Source organism: Heterodontus francisci, chromosome 17 (assembly GCF_036365525.1).
Source record: "Heterodontus francisci isolate sHetFra1 chromosome 17, sHetFra1.hap1, whole genome shotgun sequence".
Taxonomy (NCBI): domain Eukaryota; kingdom Metazoa; phylum Chordata; class Chondrichthyes; order Heterodontiformes; family Heterodontidae; genus Heterodontus; species Heterodontus francisci.
Window position 1 is genome coordinate 19,179,820 of NC_090387.1, and position 18,653 is coordinate 19,198,472.

Genomic DNA, 18,653 nt, shown 5'->3' on the forward strand with positions numbered 1-18,653 from the left:
TGTGTGGCTCCCTATTTGCATTCTCTGCGCGTAGCAGTTAAAAATCTGCTGTGTAAAGCCTTGCGTGTGGTTAGGGAGTGACAGAGTGTACACTGTGTAAACCAACCACACACAAACAGGCCATCAGTCTTCTCTTGGGTGCAACAATATTATGTTTGGCAGTTCGACTATAAATACTGTTCATAGTTAGAGTGCAGTAACAAATCAAGTTATGTTTTCAACAAACTGGGGCAGTATTTTGGGAGTGTGTTCCTGTTCAGAGATCTCTTCAACCATGTGGTAATGCTTTTAAGTTTCTTCATGGTATGCTACACTTGTGGATTATGCTTAGTTCAGCTAAGAAAGGGGCACTAATGGCAGCTGGAAAGACAGAGAGGCAACTGGCTACCTTTGAGACATGAGGTACATGAAATGGGAAGGATCTTATGACGAGAGGTACTCGTTTACTGTTCATCACAAGCTATAATCCCAATTGGTTGGGGCCCACTCTAAAGAAGGTTGCAACACATGATGTCAGGGAGGGGAAGGACATTTGCCCATACTGTGAGCTTCTGATTTGTGTCATGCCACTATGGAGAGATCCCAAGCACAGGAACACATGACAGGAAGAAAAGGAGAAATACGATAATCATCATGTTAGGTATTTCTATTTTAATAGTGTCCTCCCACTTGCTGTGTGAGAGTTGAGATAACTCCATTCACCTAATAGAATGCCCTCACATTCCTTTACTGGGCAGCAAAGAGAGTGAACGACAGTGAATCAACATCCAATAGTCAGGCAGGCAGTGATTGGAGACCTGGGGGGAATTTTATGCTGTCCCCCATGGCGGGTTTGGAGGCGGGGAGAATATAAAATCAGTTGGGATGGTGGCGGTGGGGAGGGGGGGGCGGTTCACGACACCATCCTGCCTCAGCCAAAATTTAGTCAGGGGCAAGAAGGCCTCTCAACAGCATTCCTGCCCCGCCACCAGCTGAACCCCTTAGCTGGGCAATTAACCCCCAAATTAAGAGCTTCTTCCCACCGCAGCCTCAATTAGTCGTGCGGTGGGCGGTCCAGTCACCACATGGCACAGAATACCATGTGGGCTGCTTCTCAGCTCTGCCGTGGGTGGGGGGAGGGGGCAGGTGTCTCTCATTAAAAGGCATTTAGTTGCTTAACGAGGGACCCGGCATCAGGAAGTGGGGAGCCCTGCTGAGGGCCAACCCCTGCCCTTGCTGCCGCTCCCCCATGACCCCCACCTCGTGAGACCCCTCTCTCCCTGACCTATCTGAGGCCTGATTCTAACAACGGTCCTTGGCCTCTGGCCAGTGCAGCTGCAGGAGCAGCCACCGCCTCTGCAGTGGCAGTGCAGCTGCCGACTTCTGATTGGCCGGCAGCTCTGCAAGGGTCCTTGATCCAGTGGAAGGCCTGCCGCTGTCCAGTTAAGTGCCTGATTGGCACTAAATTTGGCGGGTCTTCCGGAGAAGAGGCGACGCGGAGATCTTGGGGTCGATTCCTCCCAACGTAGAGACCTCCTCCACTAGGATAAAATCCCCCCCCCCCCCCCCCGCAGAGTAAATTGGAGCAACAGGTTTGTTGAGCATCACAGGGTAAGTGCTCCACAAACAGCAATGAGCCCCATAGCTTCAGGTGACACCTTGACAATCAACATTGTATCCTGTGATTATAAATTGTCCAACTTACCTTGTTCTGGTGTTAATGGAGAACCCGCCCCTGCTCCCCCCCCCCCCCCCCCCCACCCCGGCCCACTTCATGGATCTCATGAGCTGCTGCCCCAGCTCTGTGTCTGCCCAACATCTAAAGGAGGCCAGTACCGAGTGGAACTGTTTAATGGATCGAGTGATGCTAGAGCATCACTGCAATGTAAAAGCACCTTTTATGAAATGGATCAGGTGTGCATTGATGACAGTAACAATTATCTGTGAAGTTTTGGTACAAACTGTAAACAAAACAGGTTAAACCAGAGGTTTCTGATGAGACATTGTCAGGGAGATGGACCAATATAGGCAGGCACACAACCTGAGAGGGACTCCCTGAGATCACACTAGGTGGGAAAATCTTTTTAAAATATTGTTCCATTGTTAAACTTCATCCATCCCAATTTTGTTTTTTGTTATTTACGGGTGCTGGGGTTTTTTTTTTTTGGTTCACTAGGATTTTTTTTCTGTCTGCTTGTTATGCAGTACATCATGGGAACTGGTCAAACCGGTAATCTCTGCAGCTGACTGGCAGCTGAGCTGCCCTCGTGACAGGAAGTTGCAATAACCACAAGATGAGAGAGATTGGGCCATTGATAATTTTAGCACAGTCATACTCAGCCATGTTTGGGATGTTAGTCGAGTCAACAGCCATGAATATCCGCAGCCCTGTGATCCTAGTATGGAGTTAGGATACAGGTCAACCATGCTTTCATTGAATAGGGTGGAACAGGCTCAAGGGGCTGAATGGCCTACCCCTGTTCCTATGATTCAGTGGTTTAGGCATTGTCTGACAAGGTATTAAAGCCATTTCGATCAATGAGTTTCCAGATTTGATTCCCAAGCTGTGTGGATTTTGCGAATATCAGTAAGGTGTGGGTGCCATGGTTAGCGTCAGACCCTGGGCATGATAGTGGTGGTGGGGGGGGGGGGGGTGAAATTAGACTGGTTTCCTGCTTTTGGTCATAATTGAGTGGCACCTGGTGAAAAGCACACGTGTAAACATTAGTTGAGTTCAATAACAGCAATGACAACTTGTCTTTATCTTCTTCTTCTTCTTTGGCCTCCTTGTCTCGGGAGACTATAGGTAAGCGCCTGGAGGTGGTCAGTAGTTTGTGGAGCAGCGCCTGGAGTGGCTATAAAGGCCAATATTAAAGTGACAGACTCTTCCACAGGTGCTGCAGAAAAAATTGGTTGTCGGGGCTGTTACACAGTTGGCTCTCCCCTTGCGCTTCTGTCTTTTTTCCTGCCAACTGCTAAGTCTCTTCGACTCGCCACACTTTAGCCCCGCCTTTATGGTTGCCCGCCAGCTCTGGCGATCGCTGGCAACTGACTCCCACGACTTGTGATCAATGTCACAGGACTTCATGTCGCATTTGCAGACGGCTTTAAAGCAGTGACATGGACGGCCGGTGGGTCTGATACCAGTGGCGAGCTCGCTGTACAATGTGTCTTTGGGGATCCTGCCATCTTCCATGCGGCTCACATGGCCAAGCCATCTCAAGTGCCGCTGACTCAGTAGTGTGTATAAGCTGGGGATGTTGGCCGCCTCAAGGACTTCTGTGTTGGAGATACGGTCCTGTCACCTGATGCCAAGGATTCTCCGGAGGTAGCGAAGATGGAATGAATTGAGACGTCGCTCTTGGCTGACATACGTTGTCCAGGCCTCGCTGCCATAGAGCAAGGTACTGAGGACACAGGCTTGATACACTCGGACTTTTGTGTTCCGTGTCAGTGCGCCATTTTCCCACACTCTCTTGGCCAGTCTGAACATAGCAGTGGAAGCCTTTCCCATGCGCTTGTTGATTTCTGTATCGAGAGACAGGTTACTGGTGATAGTTGAGCCTAGGTAGGTGAACACTTGAACCACCTCCAGAGCGTGGTCGCCGATATTGATGGATGGAGCATTTCTGACGTCCTGTCCCATGATGTTCGTTTTCTTGAGGCTGATGGTTAGGCCAAATTCGTTGCAGGTAGCCGCAAACCTGTCGATGAGACTCTGCAGACACTCTTCAGTGTGAGATGTTAAAGCAGCATCGTCAGCAAAGAGGAGTTCCCTGATGCGGACTTTCCGTACTTTGGTCTTCGCTCTTAGACGGGCAAGTTGAACAACCTGCCCCCTGATCTTGTGTGGAGGAAAATTCCTTCTTCTGAAGACTTGAACGCATGTGAGAGCAGCAGGGAGAAGAAAATCCCAAACAGTGTGGGTGCGAGAACACAGCCCTGTTTCATGCCACTCAGGATAGGAAAGGGGTCTGATGAGGTGCCGCTATGCTGAATTGTGCCTTTCATATTGTCATGGAATGAGGTGATGATACTTAGTAGCTTTGGTGGACATCCAATCTTTTCTAGTAGTCTGAAGAGACCATGTCTGCTGTTTGGTGAGATCAATGAAAGCAATGTAGAGGGGCATCTGTTGTTCGTGGCATTTCTCCTGTATCTGACGAAGGGAGAACAGCATGTCAATGGTCGATATCTCTGCACGAAAGCCACACTGTGCCTCAGAGTAGACGCGCTCGGCCAGCTTCTGGAGCCTGTTTAAAGCGACTCGAGCAAAGACTTTCCCCACTATGCTGAGCAGGGAGATTCCACGGCAGTTGTTGCAGTCACCGCGGTCACCTTTGTTTTTATAGAGGGTGGTGATATTGGCATTGCGCATGTCCTGTAGTACTGCTCCTTCGTCCCAGCACAGGCAAAGCAGTCAACAAAATGGGAACTCAGTGATGCCATTGATTCTCTAGCCAGCGGAAAAGCCCCTGGGAAGGACGGCATTACCCCTGAAATAAACTTGCCTTTATATAGACCCCTTAATGTAATAAAACGTCCCATGGTAAGTCATAAGAGTGTAATCAAACAAAGTTTGATTGGATTTGGTTACGATGTCCTCCTTGCAAAGTGTCTGCGGACACTCCACCCAGTGTCAAATCTAGTCGTACCTACCATGTAGACTCGCACATGAACATGGCGACTCAAGGAGGGGCATTGAAAGACGGTCCATCCTTATGGAACTGTATCCCAGCAAGAAGCATAACTTTAAAAAAAAAAGCTCCCTCTGAAAATCTGGAACAAATAGTGCGTTGGTAACATAGAATGATACAGCATAGAAGGAGGCCATTTGGCCCATTATGTCTGTGCTAGCTCTTTGGTGGAGCTGTCCAATTAATTCCCCCCCCCCTACTTTTTCCCCCATAGCACTGTTATACTTCTCAATTAAAGTGGACAGCCCTTCTGTTCAATGAATTGAAGAATCTTTAAATAACAATCTAAAAGCTTCCTCGATGGCTTATCTGTGAGTGGCTGAGGCACACAGACTGGGAAGAGTTGATAATTCTCCTGTAAAGCGCCTTTGGAAATTTTACTATGTTAAAGGCGCCATAGAAATGCAAGTTGATGTTGTTTGATTCCCAGTCCGTGCTGATTTGACTGATATCCTCTTGGGCACCCCCATAATGGGTTCCAAGTGGTCTCGGTGCCCTTGGGCTAGGTGAAAATTAGCCAGCCTTCCCCACTCCTGACTGCTATCCAGCAGCCCCTAACTGGAAGTGGATGTGAGGACAATAGCTGAGGCGAGTAGCCATCCAACACATACTGTCCACACATGTACACAAACATTTGAAGGCAAGAAACTGGAGGGTGAATTGTCTGAAACTGTACCCCAGCAAGGAGTACATACTCTCAGCGCCACTAAAAAACAGTTTTTCTGGTCATTATCACATTGCTGTTTGTGGGAGCTTGCTGTGCGCAGATTGGCTGCATTGTTTCCTACATTACAACAGTGACTGCAAAAAGTGCTTCATTGGGACATCCTGAGGTCATGAAAGGCACTATAGAAATGCAAGTCTTTTTTTCTTTACTGGCAGAGGAGAGAAAACTGGGAAGGATTTGAATGGCCAGTTACATTTCTTTTAAAAAGCCTCTCTGCTTCAAAGAGAGTGAAAGGGCCATCATGTGACGCCTCTTTGATCTGTTGTAGTCATGTTTTGCAACTAAAAAGTGCTTGAATTATTTTTCCTCGGGTGGCCTGACATTGAAAAGAGCCGTGTGTCTGCGCTCGTTCCCTGAACTTTGATTTTGACTTCTGTTGACATTTTCTGAACCACTTTAATGCTTCACCGAGCATTCAGGGTGCCTGGGAGATGCAGCAACTCTCCCACCAGCATGAAAAATGCATCAGAACATTTTAGCCTTTCAAAAGGGGGGCCTTGAGAGAGATCGCACTGGCTGGAACCCTGCCATGAGAGGCACACTCAAAACGAGGTGGATCAACACCCTGGCTCAGAAATAACATTACTGACATTTAATATTACATGTTAGCACAGTGGAGTCAGGAAGGGTCAGTAATTATCAGCGTGTAAGCCTCTACTGGAGCATGGCAACCTCTAGAGAGGGGAAATGGTTCACCAAATGTGACTTCCCCTTAAATGAAAACACAGCCACTACCCTTCATCAAAGTGCTTGTCAGCAGTGCTGGGGCCATGGGGTCAGGACAATCTAATCTGCAGTTTGACGAATCTTTTGCCAAACGATATTTAGGAAGAGGGATGAATTTGTGTTTTTTTTCTCTCTTGTTTGATTTGTTTGCCTAATGCTTAGTGGCCTTTTTGTTTTTGTTGTAAAGATAGGAAGCCACGGTTAGCGCCAGCTGGGGTGCCCGGCCTAGCCTCAGGCAATTGCGTGAGGTAGCCGAGAGCATAGCGCTCATGGATCCAGACCAGTATGAATAGACCGTTGAGGGGAGGAGGTTTGCTAGTGGTTGGGAGGTTAATAGAAAGACAGATCACACAGTGGTGGTCCAAAGCCAGTAGTGAGATCTAAACCTTAATTTTAACTCCTGGTGGGAGTCGTGCAAGTGTGGGCGGAGGCAGATGGAAAAGCCATTCGGCCTACCGCAGCCTGAGGCCTAGTAGATTTTAACTCCTGAACCTCCATTGTGTGAGCCACAGAAGAGGTGCAAGCAGGTCCGTGGATGGAAGTGGGATTTCTGGCACAGGTGTTGAGCTGGGGCCCTGAGTGAACAGGTCCCAGAGACAGGTAAGTAGTTAGGAGGAGAATCGGTCGGGGGAGGGGGAGGAAATCCAGTGGCACGGGAGGGCCAAGATTTCCTTTTGATGCTGATCCTCTTGGCCCACAAGGGAGAGAAATTAAATAAACTTAATCTTTCTAGATTTCTTCTGGTGCAGGGTTTGCTTGCCTCTGGTTGTCAGGTTGGCTTCTGTGGGGAGATCATGACAGCTTCGCTGCACAAGTCTGACATTAAATTAGAAGTACATCGAGAACTGAATTGTATCCTATTCTCACCCAAAACCCATATTGCCCAGGACACCAGGAAAGCAGCGTTTACATTTTCAAGTACTCCTTCTCCCTTCCCCTGGGTGGACAGACAGAGCCTCAGTTTTAAAGTGTCATCTTAATGAAGTATCAGCATAGATTGTTTTAAGTGCATCGGTGGGTTGGAACCAACCTATATTTTAGATAATTTCCATTATATAGTACTTTTTAATGAAGAGAAATAGTTCCAAGCAGAATTTAGCATATATACAAAGACTGATTTAGTGGCACTGGTTCCAAATAAACTATGCTTCTCCAATCCGAGTCATAAATCTGGCGCAAGGAACCGTTTTTCATTTCATGTTTTTTTTTTTGCTCTTTTCCAGCCAGAACCGGTGGCCAGGGGACCTAGCAGAGAACGAATGCACACGGAGTCACAGCACCAGTCAGAGAAGGGAGCCCCATCGATCACATCTCATCTCCTGGGGACCCCTTATGCATTCGGTCTCACTCACAGCACAGTGGTTCAGGACTCACGATTCCCTCCTCTCAAGTAAGTTAATGGTGCGGTGACCTTTTTGATCCAGAGCTTTTTTAACAGAAAAAAAGAGATTAAAGGAGGACTGATGTTCATTAAGCCTAAAAGCCTTGAGGAAATATGTGACATGATTGGCTATTTTTATTCCATCAAGACATTTAATTCAGTCTTCCCAACTACAATTCTTAAAGTCCAGCTGGTGAGAGCTGGCCTTTTTCTACAAGCTTTACGCGGAAAATTATGACAATATACTCTGGGCAGTGTGTCAACAATAGAAAATATTTGGCAGCCAGCTCGGTGCCATGTTGACCATTTTGTGTTTTGTTTAGGTTTGATTTAAAGCCATTTGCAATGGATGGTTGCTCAGCTAGCCAGAGGTGGGACTTTTCTGTGCTGACAGATGGATTCTGGTTATATTTGCCTTTCTCTTTCCTTCCCTTAACCTTATTGTCTACTGCTGCCATACATCTCCTTTCACCCGATCAGATATGATGTTGTGAGTCACAGGCCCCTCTACTACTGTTGCCCCGACCAATCAATGGCCAGCTGACAGGAAGCGTCATTGTCCATCGTTCTCCTGAAATGGTACAGTCTGTTGTCCTAAGATGTCAACCCAGTATCAGTGAAATCTGACTGTCCATTGAGGCTTAGATTCCAGCTGTAACCCTCTAGGTCAGGAAGCCAATTCATTTTCTTTTCTATTTATTTAGGGGCGCTGAGAACAAATATTTGAAAGATAATTACAGTTCGGACCTTTAAAAACATTTCTGACAAGACCACTTCTCTGATAAGATCATTATCTGAATAAATAACAATTCTAATTCAGATTTTAAAAAAATCTTTCTCTGGAATTAAACTTTGAATACACTTTTTATAGGAAAGGAGGCACAGAGTCATGTTTATTTCTAGAAGGTATGTGCTGACAAGCTACAATTAAACCCTTTGTAATTTTGTTCTGCGCAGTCTCCAGCGACCTATTCCTCATGTGGTCACACCTGGCGGTGTGCAAGACGAATACCTTCGCAGCTTCAGGCCATATCACACAGGGGAGGAGCTACGCATGCCAACACTACCACCAATGGGCCTCGAGGCAGCTGCTACTGCCTACTACCACTCCAGCTATCTTGCACATCATCCATTCCCTCACCCGGCCTTCAGGTAAAGGAGAATTGTTCATGTTTGTAGATGGAACTTGAGACCTGTCCCCTTGTCTCTACAGGACTACATGGTTCATGTATGTGAATGGATTCTTATATCGCTTGTTCTCACAGGTGGGCAAAGTAGAGGGCTCATTACTCTGAGCTCCAATGTGCTTTGGTTGTCACAAAACTAATGGATGTGCAATGCCACTTGGAGGCGAATGTCATTCCCCGGTCCGTGCTGAGTTGGCCAATCTCCAGCAATGCAGCAGCAAGAATGTGTTCATTGTCCGCCATGTTCCAAGGATATCATTTCCTCCACTTGAACATTGGGGAGAATGAAGCCTGTAGTCTTCAGCACCCCCACCAACTCCCTTCCCAAGTCACCTTTTTGCATCCCACTCCCTGGCTACCGCCTGAGGCTGAACCCGACTTTTCGCAACTGCTGTATCCAATTTTACCACAAGCTAGCATTCCTACCCTATAGAATTGCCATCACCAACAGCATCTCTGTAATATGGCCCATTTGCACTAATGGATGTGCAATGCCACTCAGGGAGGCGAATGTCATTCCCCGGTCCATGCTGAGTTGGCCAATCTCCAGCAATGCAGCAGCAAGAAACCTTCATCCACACTTTTGTTACTTCCAAACAAAGCATTCCAGTGCTCTCCTGGCCGGCCTCCCATCTTTCACCCTCCATAAATTTGTGCTCGTCCAGACCTCTGCTTCCCCTATCCTAACTCGCACCAAGACCCATTCAGCCATCGCCTCAGTGCTCACCACCTACACTGGCTCCAGGTTCACCAACGCCCCAATTTTAAGATTCCCATTCTCGTGCTCAAGTTCTTCCTGCCTCACCTCTCCTATCTCTATAACCCTACAACCCGCCATGTTGTTGTTGGGGTAAGGAAGAGGAAAATCAACCACAGTTGCCACTCCTGCATGGTATCCTGTGGCTCCTCCTGAAAGGTGTGTGTGTGGACAGACACTGGCTGATATCTCAATGGTAGTGGCAGTAGACTGAGATAGAAATAAATGGCTACTTAGCAAAGCCCACCTGAGCATTGCTGATGCTCACTGAGCTACGGTTCCACATGTTCTTTTTACCAACGGGGACTGATATCAGCACTGGCCAATTTGAGAGAGTCCTGGCTTTGTGATTGACAGGAGCTGAAGGAGCAAAGGGCAAGAGGTCAGTGATGTAGTATAAGAGACCACCTGATGTGGCCACAGGCTACAAGCATGAATTGCCTTCGTAACAAAAGTAACAAGGAGAAACTTAACGTGGAGGCCCCTGCAGCCCCTACTTTGACACACGCCCAATCTAGCTTTTGAAAGTGGGGAGTAATCATTTTGTGACAAGCCTGGGGCATTGCGTCGCATGTTGTTTAAAAAAAGCACAAAACTGTGGTTGTTTAATTTTTGCCTTTTGAGCTACAAAGAAGCACTGTTGCCATTTGTAACAGACTTTGTGAGTTGATAAGATTCTGTTCAATGGAATGGAATGATGCTGCCAGTTTAAGACAATGGTACTTTAACCTTTTGGCAGAGGAGAGCGGTCAAGGCAACTGGAATGTTGAGGACAGACAGAATGAATGTGGGTTAAATAAAGCTTGAAAAGCAGTGGAAAGAAGTGTCAGATGGAACAGAAAATGGCAGCAGTGGGCACACACAATCTGTCTCTGTTTGTCAGCTCTCATGCATCACCAAGAACATTGCTATTTGCACAAGTGCATAGAGCCCCTATATATGAAACAACACTGAGCATGACTATGACAATCCCCAAGGTCAAATAGCTTCCCAATACTCATTACCTGTACTTGCACATAAGAAAAGTTGGAAGACTGTTGATACCAGTCAGAGTCTCACCCAAGCAAGAGTCAGTGCCTTCAGAAAAGGAGGGCCCTTCGCTCGAGCAAAATTAGTCTGAAAGACATTCTCCGTTATGTACAAGTGAAGCATCGTGCTAACTATAAACAAGACCATGTATGCCCTTGGGCTCACAGAGCTGGATTTTCTCTCAAGATACTGCTGGCAAAGTTCTGTAACGCAGCTATTACCGAAGCTTTTTGATAACAGTAAGACCTTGATTAACAATAGGCAGTTGAGCAGGACAGGGCTCCTCTGGTTGAGCGGCCGAGCTTGGATATTCTGTAAGGGTTTTCTTCAGTGCAGGCTAAAGGCTGGCTTGGGTCTGCAAATGAAACCCGACCCGAGCCCGACAGAACCACATCTGACCCGAGCCCGACCCGGCCCGAGTCCTTTCGTTTTTTCCCGCGCCCGACCCGACCATCAGTTAACCTAACTTCCATTTTTCACTTTGTTGCTTATGTGCACGAGCTTAAAAAAACTGTAACTAAACAACCTTTCAAGTTCAAAAAGTACATTAACATTGGAGTGTGTCCAACCCGGCCTGACCCAACCCGAGCCCAAATGCTGGACCCAGAAGAGAGACCCGACCCAAATCCGACACGTCGTCGGGTCCCATTGGATTCGGGTCAGGTTGCCATGTTGTAGTGCAGGCCACTTGCCGTAGCAACTCTTCACTTGCAGCCTTTTTCATGACAGCTGCCAATCCCATCCATAAAGAGGCTGCACATTAATTGAAGCAATCACTGCAATGCTTAACCTCCACATCGCAAGGGAGTTGGAACCCAAACTTGACCTTTCCTGATCAATGGCCTTTTCATATTCCATATTTAATGTGCTTATGCAAACAAAAAACTCAGAATTTTCTGTCACTCCCTGGCCTGTGTGCAACATGGAGAAGGGCCCTTGGTGTTTTATGATTTAGTGGTGATGAGATGGCTCATTTGACTGAATCCGTATGTTTGTAACTGCTTTATTTGGGGTGAAAATGAGGGCAAGTTATCAGCCCCTCCTGCAAGCAAAACCTCCTGGTTATGATATGTGAACTGAACAGAATGGGAATGATTTGACTTTGGTTGTTGCTGCTTCTGACTCATTTCCTTCTGAATCAGAATCAGAAGGTTCTCTTCAGAGAGCAAAATATTTGCACTGTATTATTTCCCCCCCCCAAGAAAAACCTTTAACCCAATGAATACCTCCCCAGACAGCTAACTTGGCTTGTTCAGCTTTCGGAGGCGTTGTCACGTGGCTGAGATGAAAGAGTAAAAAAGCTGCATTTAAAGGCCTGAAATCGAGTCTTCCAGCAGCAGCAACAACAATGTATTGTATCTTTAAGGTAGTAAAGCATCCCAAGGTGCTTCACGGGAGCGATTATTGAACTAAATTTGATACTGAGCCACAGAAGGACAGGGTCAGAGAGGTAGCTTTTCAGGAGTGTTTTAAAGGAGGAGAGAGAGGCAGAAAGATTTAGGGAGGGAATCCCTGAGCTTAGGGTCTAGGCAGCTGACAGCATGGTCACTAAGGGTGCAGCGATTAAATTATACTGCATTGTAATGCTGGGTTTAAGTAACAGATTGCCAAAAAGGAATTTGTTTTCTGACCAATTTGTCGTCGTCTTCTTTGTGTTTGCAGAGTGGATGATTCATACTGTCTTTCAGCCTTAAGGTCACCTTTCTACCCGATTGCAACCCCTGCCTCTCTGCCTCCTCTTCACCCTTCTGCCATGCACCTGCACCTGCCTGGAATGAGGTTCCCAGCCGAGCTGTCTCATTCTTCACTGTCTGCCCTGCAGTCAGAACGCTTGTCCGAGAGGTAAATCTACACCTTGCCATAACACACCACAAGCACATTTTGACGAGCGACAAAAAAGCACTGTTAAATGGCTGGCCTTTTTTTTTTGAGAGAAAATGAAAGACTGAAAATGCTGGAATCCGAAATAAAAGCAGAAATTACGGGAAATATACAGGCCATTGAGGATCTATACAGAGAAAATACAGGTTAATATTTTTGGGAGGGGGAATTCCCACAATCGAAACATTAACACACATTTCTGATTCGGGTACTCATTGAGAGTTGATGCATTTCCAATAATTGTTTAAAGGGGCGGTGGTCACTACTGCATGTAGTTTTGTTTCTTTATTTCCAGATTTTTAAAAAACTGAATTTAATGCCTCAAGCTGTTATGGTAGGATTTGAACTCATATTCTCTGGATTGCTAGTCAACATAACCACTGCACCACTGTATCCAATGTATATGTGTTGACACTTGTTCAGTACAGTTTTTTGATAGCGGCAGGTACAGTGCACTTTGTGCTGCTTTTAAATGCAATAGAATGTCATGGCAGGTAATAGTGCAGCTACATTGGTCCTGTAATATTTGGTGACTGATCTCAGCCAGTAATGGCAAAGTCAGTGATTTTTGCCACAGTGCCAAGCAATGTAAAAAGTGCTCCAATAGTGTCTGATTATTTTTGTCCAGTTTTAAACAACTGGTGTAATCGGCCACTGTTCTGGCTCCCAATCACAACTGCTAAAACTGTATGTGTGCGGACATTGGGTGTGGCTATGTACACAGTTGTGATGCCGCCCCATGTCAAACAGCTTGTCAACACTCACTGTTTATATTCTCACCATAGGAATGACCGCTGGCTGGATTCATGGTTCCACAGGTCATGAGTTCAAAACCCACTTTAGCAGGTTGAGAAACTGAATTCAATACGTCTGGTCATTTGTAAGCTAATACCAGAAAAATGACCATGAGAGCTGTTTGGCTGAGATTAGCATAAATCAGGAATTGAGAACTATTCCATAGAATCTTATAGCACAAGAGGCCATTTGGTCCATCTTGCCTGTGCTGGCTCTTTGAAAGAGCTACCAATTAGTCTCAGTGCCTCTGCCCCCCTCCCCACCCAACCCGACCTTCCCCCACTCTTTCCCCATAGCCCTGCAAAGTTTTCCATTTCAAGTATATATCCACTTCCATTTTTGAGTGTTAGCATTGAATCTACTTCCACCACCCTTTCAGGTAATGCATTGCAGATCATCACTCGCTGCATGAAAAGAATTCTTCTCATCTCCCTCTGAATCATGTCATACTGCTCCATCTCAAAGTACAAAAGAACCCATTTCTGCATCTGCACTTGTTACATTCCACCAGTTTCAATAAATGATGATAAATTTATTTTTTCTTTACTTTTCCCCGCTAATTTGCAGGCTGCACATGGACGAAGAGATCCGCAGAGAGAGGGAACGGGAACGGGAGCGGGAAAAAGAGAGGGAGCGTGAGGCAGAGCGAGAAAAGGAGAGGGAGCAAGAGAGGGAGAAGGAGCTTGAAAGGGAGAAGGAGAAGGAACGAGAGAGGGAACGTGAGCGGGAGATGGAGAGGGATCGGGAAAGAAACAGGGAAAAGGAAATGAACGCAGCAAAAGCATTGGAGAATCACTACTTGCACGTGCCAGAACTGCACACTCTGAGAAGCCAACAGATGGATGACAGAGTTAAGGCTGCAGAGAGGCTAACACCAAACCGGACAGGTAACGGAAGCTTTACAGTTAAAAAGGAATAAAATATATCCAGTGATGGAACAGCGATGCTTCGGTTTGTTTCAAACCAGTCAAAAAAATAGTTGGGTTCAGTTCCTTAACCCTCACCTAAACTGCCCTGGTTATGGCTGTGGGGATTCTCTGACCAGCATCTAAAAACAAGACAAGTCTGCCGTTAACTTTTACAGCATGATGCTGCTCATGTCTTTCAGTTCATTAAAGAGGCATGAGGCTAGCACAAGGAAAGCAGGCCATGGTCTGGTGGGTTTGTCATCGGGTTCTATTCGCACTTTCCCAGATAATGCTGGGAACCCAAAATCCAGCTAAGCCTCTGTGCAGAAGCACCGAACAGGGAGAGAAATTGGTGGGTGCCGTCATCTTGGGGCCCTTCTCGTACAAAAGTGGTAACAGACTCTACTGGTCTTCCAGCATGCATTTGCTGAAGTGCCAAGGTGGCTGTAAGAGGAATAGCAATGAAAAAATGTTTGCTAAAGGCTTGTTAATGAGTGGGAAGACCTATTTGACAGATGTCTTTTTTTTGTCATTGGCATATATAAATAAAAAATGTGCCCTAAACTAGAGCATGGCTACCCAACCCAAAACCGACGGGACCTGACGACATGTGTCGGGTTCGGGTCGGGTCACTCTTCCGGATCCGGCATTCGGGCTCGGGTTGGGTCGGGCGGGGTCGGACACACTCGATCACCACCTCCAGTAAGTGGCTCCAATGTTAATATACTTTTTGGACTTGAAAGGTTGTTTAGTTACAGTTTTTTTAAGCTTGTGCAGATAAGTAACAGTGAAAAACGGAAGGTAGGTTAACTGATGTTAGGGTCAGGTCGGGTCGAATGCGGGAAATAATGAAAGGACTTGGGCCAGGTCAGGCTCGGGTCGGATGTGGTTCTGTCGGGCTCGGGTCAGGTTTCATTTTCAGACCTGAGCCAGCCTTTATCTTAAACACTCGTACAAAGGAATATTTGCTTATTTGTGTTTCACAAATTCACTGGCAAGGAAATGGTTAGTTTAAAATGGAGTAATCTACCTAACTACTGAGTCAACTACTGAGTCAGCGGCGCTTGAGATGGCTTGGCCATGTGAGCCGCATGGAAGATGGCAGGATCCCCAAAGACACATTGTACAGCGAGCTCGCCACTGGTATCAGACCCACCGGCCGTCCATGTCTCCGTTATAAAGACGTCTGCAAACGCGACATGAAATCGTGTGACATTGATCACAAGTCGTGGGAGTCAGTTGCCAGCATTCGCCAGAGCTGGCGGGCAGCCATAAAGACAGGGCTAAATTGTGGCGAGTCGAAGAGACTTAGTAGTTGGCAGGAAAAAAGACAGAGGCGCAAGGGGAGAGCCAACTGTGCAACAGCCCCAACAAACAAATTTCTCTGCAGCACCTGTGGAAGAGCCTGTCACTCCAGAATTGGCCTTTATAGCCACTCCAGGCGCTGCTTCACAAACCACTGACCACCTCCAGGCGCGTATCCATTGTCTCTCGAGATAAGGAGGCCCAAAAGAAAAAAGAAAAAGAATCTACCTAAGAGCAGTGGAGTTCTCCCCAGTGTCCTGGCCAATATTTATTTCTCAACTAAGGTCAGGAAAGCAGATTTATCTGGTCGTTATCTCATTGCTGTTTGTGGGAGCTTGCTGTGTGCAAATTGGCTGCCATGTTTCCCTACAACAGTGGTGAAACTTCAAAAGTATTTGATTGACTGTGAAGTGCTTTTGGATGGCCTGACATCGTGAAAGGTGCTATATAAATGCAAGTCTGCCTTTTATTTGTTTGACAGATATTGAGATGTGGATGAACAAAAACAAGCAAACTATTCAACCAAAAAGAGCCAAAGATACCTCCGAGTGTTTAAAATATTTCAACTTCAATCAGCATCTAACCTTCTGTCTGTGTAATGCAATTAGCTATGGCTGTAGCTACAGATGTATCAGGACCTCTGTACTTAGTTGCTCACTTGCTTGCTCCCCAGTGCAGCAGCAAGATCTGACATTTTGCAAAGGTCACCCGAATAGCATACACAAACACACATTGTTATCGTAGCAAGATCCTTGTCTCAGCACAAAGACTTCATTTTTTAGTGATTGCTTTGGCAAAATTTGTATGATCTGTATATGCAACAAGAATCTATTACATTGTGATTTTAGTGCACTGGAAGCAAATGTGGACTATTCATGCAGGCAAATCCAAATTGAGACTCTATTCATTGAGCATTTCGTACAATCCACCATTGTGCCAAATGGCTACATATTAATGTTGACCCTACATTAATTGAGCATCAGTATTTACTGTGCCCTGTACAGGACTAACCAGGAGATGTAACTGCATTTAAAGTATCCAGACAGCTAAAATTTTGATTCTCATTGTTTGTCAAATGCCTATTCAGATGACTGGAGTTCTGTCCCCTTAATACCAGACCTAAGTTTTTTCAAGGCTGTGGAGCAGAAAAATCCCCCTCTAGCAGTGACTCCTCTCGGAAGGTGCATGTGTGCAGGGATTGACTTAGGAGGGAATCAAGCTCAGCAGGGTTGGTCCCACATGGAATAATGTACAATTTCCCTTTGAAAGTTACTGCTTCCACCACTTTTTCAGGCAATGTATTCCATATCACAGCAACTCACTGCATTAAAAACAAATGATGCTCATCTGTCCCTCTGGTTCTTTAATTGTAATGATGTTGTGCATAGCAAGAGCTATGATCTTAAAAGTTGTCTTTCATTTCCAGATAAGCCCAAGGATTTTGCATTGTCGTGCCCCAAAGCAGTCCATCCAAACCTGCACCAGTCTCCCATCTCTCACCATGCTGTGCCCACCCTCATCTCCAACCATAACAGCTTCATCCCACCCGGAAGTAGCTCAGCAATGCTGCTCCAGAGGAACAACGAAGAAGAGAAATGGATGGCAAAACAACGGCAGTTGCGGCAAGAGAAAGAGGACCGGCAATACCAAGTGTCAGAGTTTCGGCAACAGGTACTTGAACAGCACCTGGACATTGGCCGACCAGTCTCCCAGAACGAGATGGAGCACAGAGACTCTGTTAGGTAAGACTGAGTGACAAGAAACTCTGGGTGATCCTTTGATACAGTAAGTAATCAATGTTGGGTTAGGCTGATACCACGATTTGGGCATTTTACCAAGGAGCAGGTTGGACAATCCCAGGTCGGCAACAACTCAATTTCCATCCATTAAACTTTTAATGGGCAAAACATGATGAGGCATTGAGCCAGTTTCAGTGTGTATACTGGAGCTAACAAGCCCCTCCTCAAATCACCCATCAGGTTGGAGAACATGCTGAATCTGATGGTCATGGCCGAACAATTGTTGCACCATTGGCCTATTTTAAGAGAGCAGATACAAATGACATAGTTAAAAAAAAAGGATGAGGTCCTAAAAGCAGAAATAGTCGGGATTACGGAGACATGGCTGCAAGGTGACCAGGGATGGGAATTGAACATCCAGGGGTATTCAGTATTTAGGAAGGACAGAAAAAAAGCAAAAGGCGATGGAGTTGCATTGCTGGTTAAAGAGGAAATTAACGCAATAGTGAGGAAAGATATTAGCTCTGACGATGTGGAATCTGTATGTGTAGAGCTGAGAAACACTGAGGGGCAAAAAATGTTAGTGGGGGTTGTATATAGACTCCCAAACTGTAGTGGTGATATTGGGAATGGCATTAAACAGGAAATTAGAGATGCATGCAACAAAGGAACATCTGTAATTATGGATGAGTTTAATCTGCATATAGATTGGGCAAATCAAATGAGTCATAATACTATAGAGGAAGAATTCTTGGAGTGTATACGGGATGGTTTTCTGGACCAATACATTGAGGAACCAACGAGGGAATAGGCCAACCTAGACTGGGTATTGTGTAATGAGAGAGGAATAATTGACAATCTGGTGGTGCGAGACCTCTTGGGGATGAGCGACCATAATATGATAGAATTCTTCATCAAGTTGGAGAGTGACATAGTTGATTCTGAGACTAGGGTCCTGAATCTTAGTAAAGGAAACTACGAAGGTATGAAGCGTGAGTTGGCCATGACAGATTGGGAGATGTTACTTGAAGGGTTGATCGTGGATAGGCAATGGCAAACATTTAGAGAGCGCATGGATGAACTACAACAATTGTTTATCCCTGTCTGGCGCAAAAGTAAAATGGGAAAGGTAGCCAAACCATGACTTACAAGGGAAATAAGAGATAGCATTAGATACAAGGAAGAGGCATATAAATCTGCCAAAAGGAACAACAGACCTGAGGATTGGGAGCAGTTTAGAATTCAGCAAAGGAGGACCAAGGGATTGATTAAGAAGGGGAAAATAGAGTATGAGAGCAAGCTTGCGGGGAACATAAAAACTGACTGTAAAAGTTTCTATAGGTATGTGAAGAGAAAAAGATTGGTGAAGACAAATGTAGGCCCCTTGCAGTCAGAAACAGGGGAATTTATTATGGGGAACAAAGACGTGGCTGACGAACTGAATGCATACTTTGGTTCTGTCTTCACAAAGGAGGACACAAATATCATACCAGAAATGTTGGGGAACACAGGGCTTAGTGAGAGAGAGGAACTAAAAGGAAT

At 45.9% G+C, this 18,653-nt stretch overlaps 1 protein-coding gene across 9 annotated transcripts in view; it reads left to right on the top strand.

The window, feature by feature from the left end:
* Nucleotides 1-18,653, top strand: part of gse1b (Gse1 coiled-coil protein b) — a 611,543-nt gene that overhangs the window by 548,352 nt on the left and 44,538 nt on the right. For all 9 annotated transcript variants that reach the window (XM_068049108.1, XM_068049110.1, XM_068049109.1 and 6 more), the window contains 5 exons: nucleotides 7,353-7,519; nucleotides 8,468-8,662; nucleotides 12,146-12,325; nucleotides 13,727-14,046; nucleotides 16,799-17,114. In XM_068049108.1, the coding sequence (XP_067905209.1) occupies nucleotides 7,353-7,519; nucleotides 8,468-8,662; nucleotides 12,146-12,325; nucleotides 13,727-14,046; nucleotides 16,799-17,114 (1,178 nt within the window). The remainder of the gene's footprint in view (nucleotides 1-7,352; nucleotides 7,520-8,467; nucleotides 8,663-12,145; nucleotides 12,326-13,726; nucleotides 14,047-16,798; nucleotides 17,115-18,653) is intronic.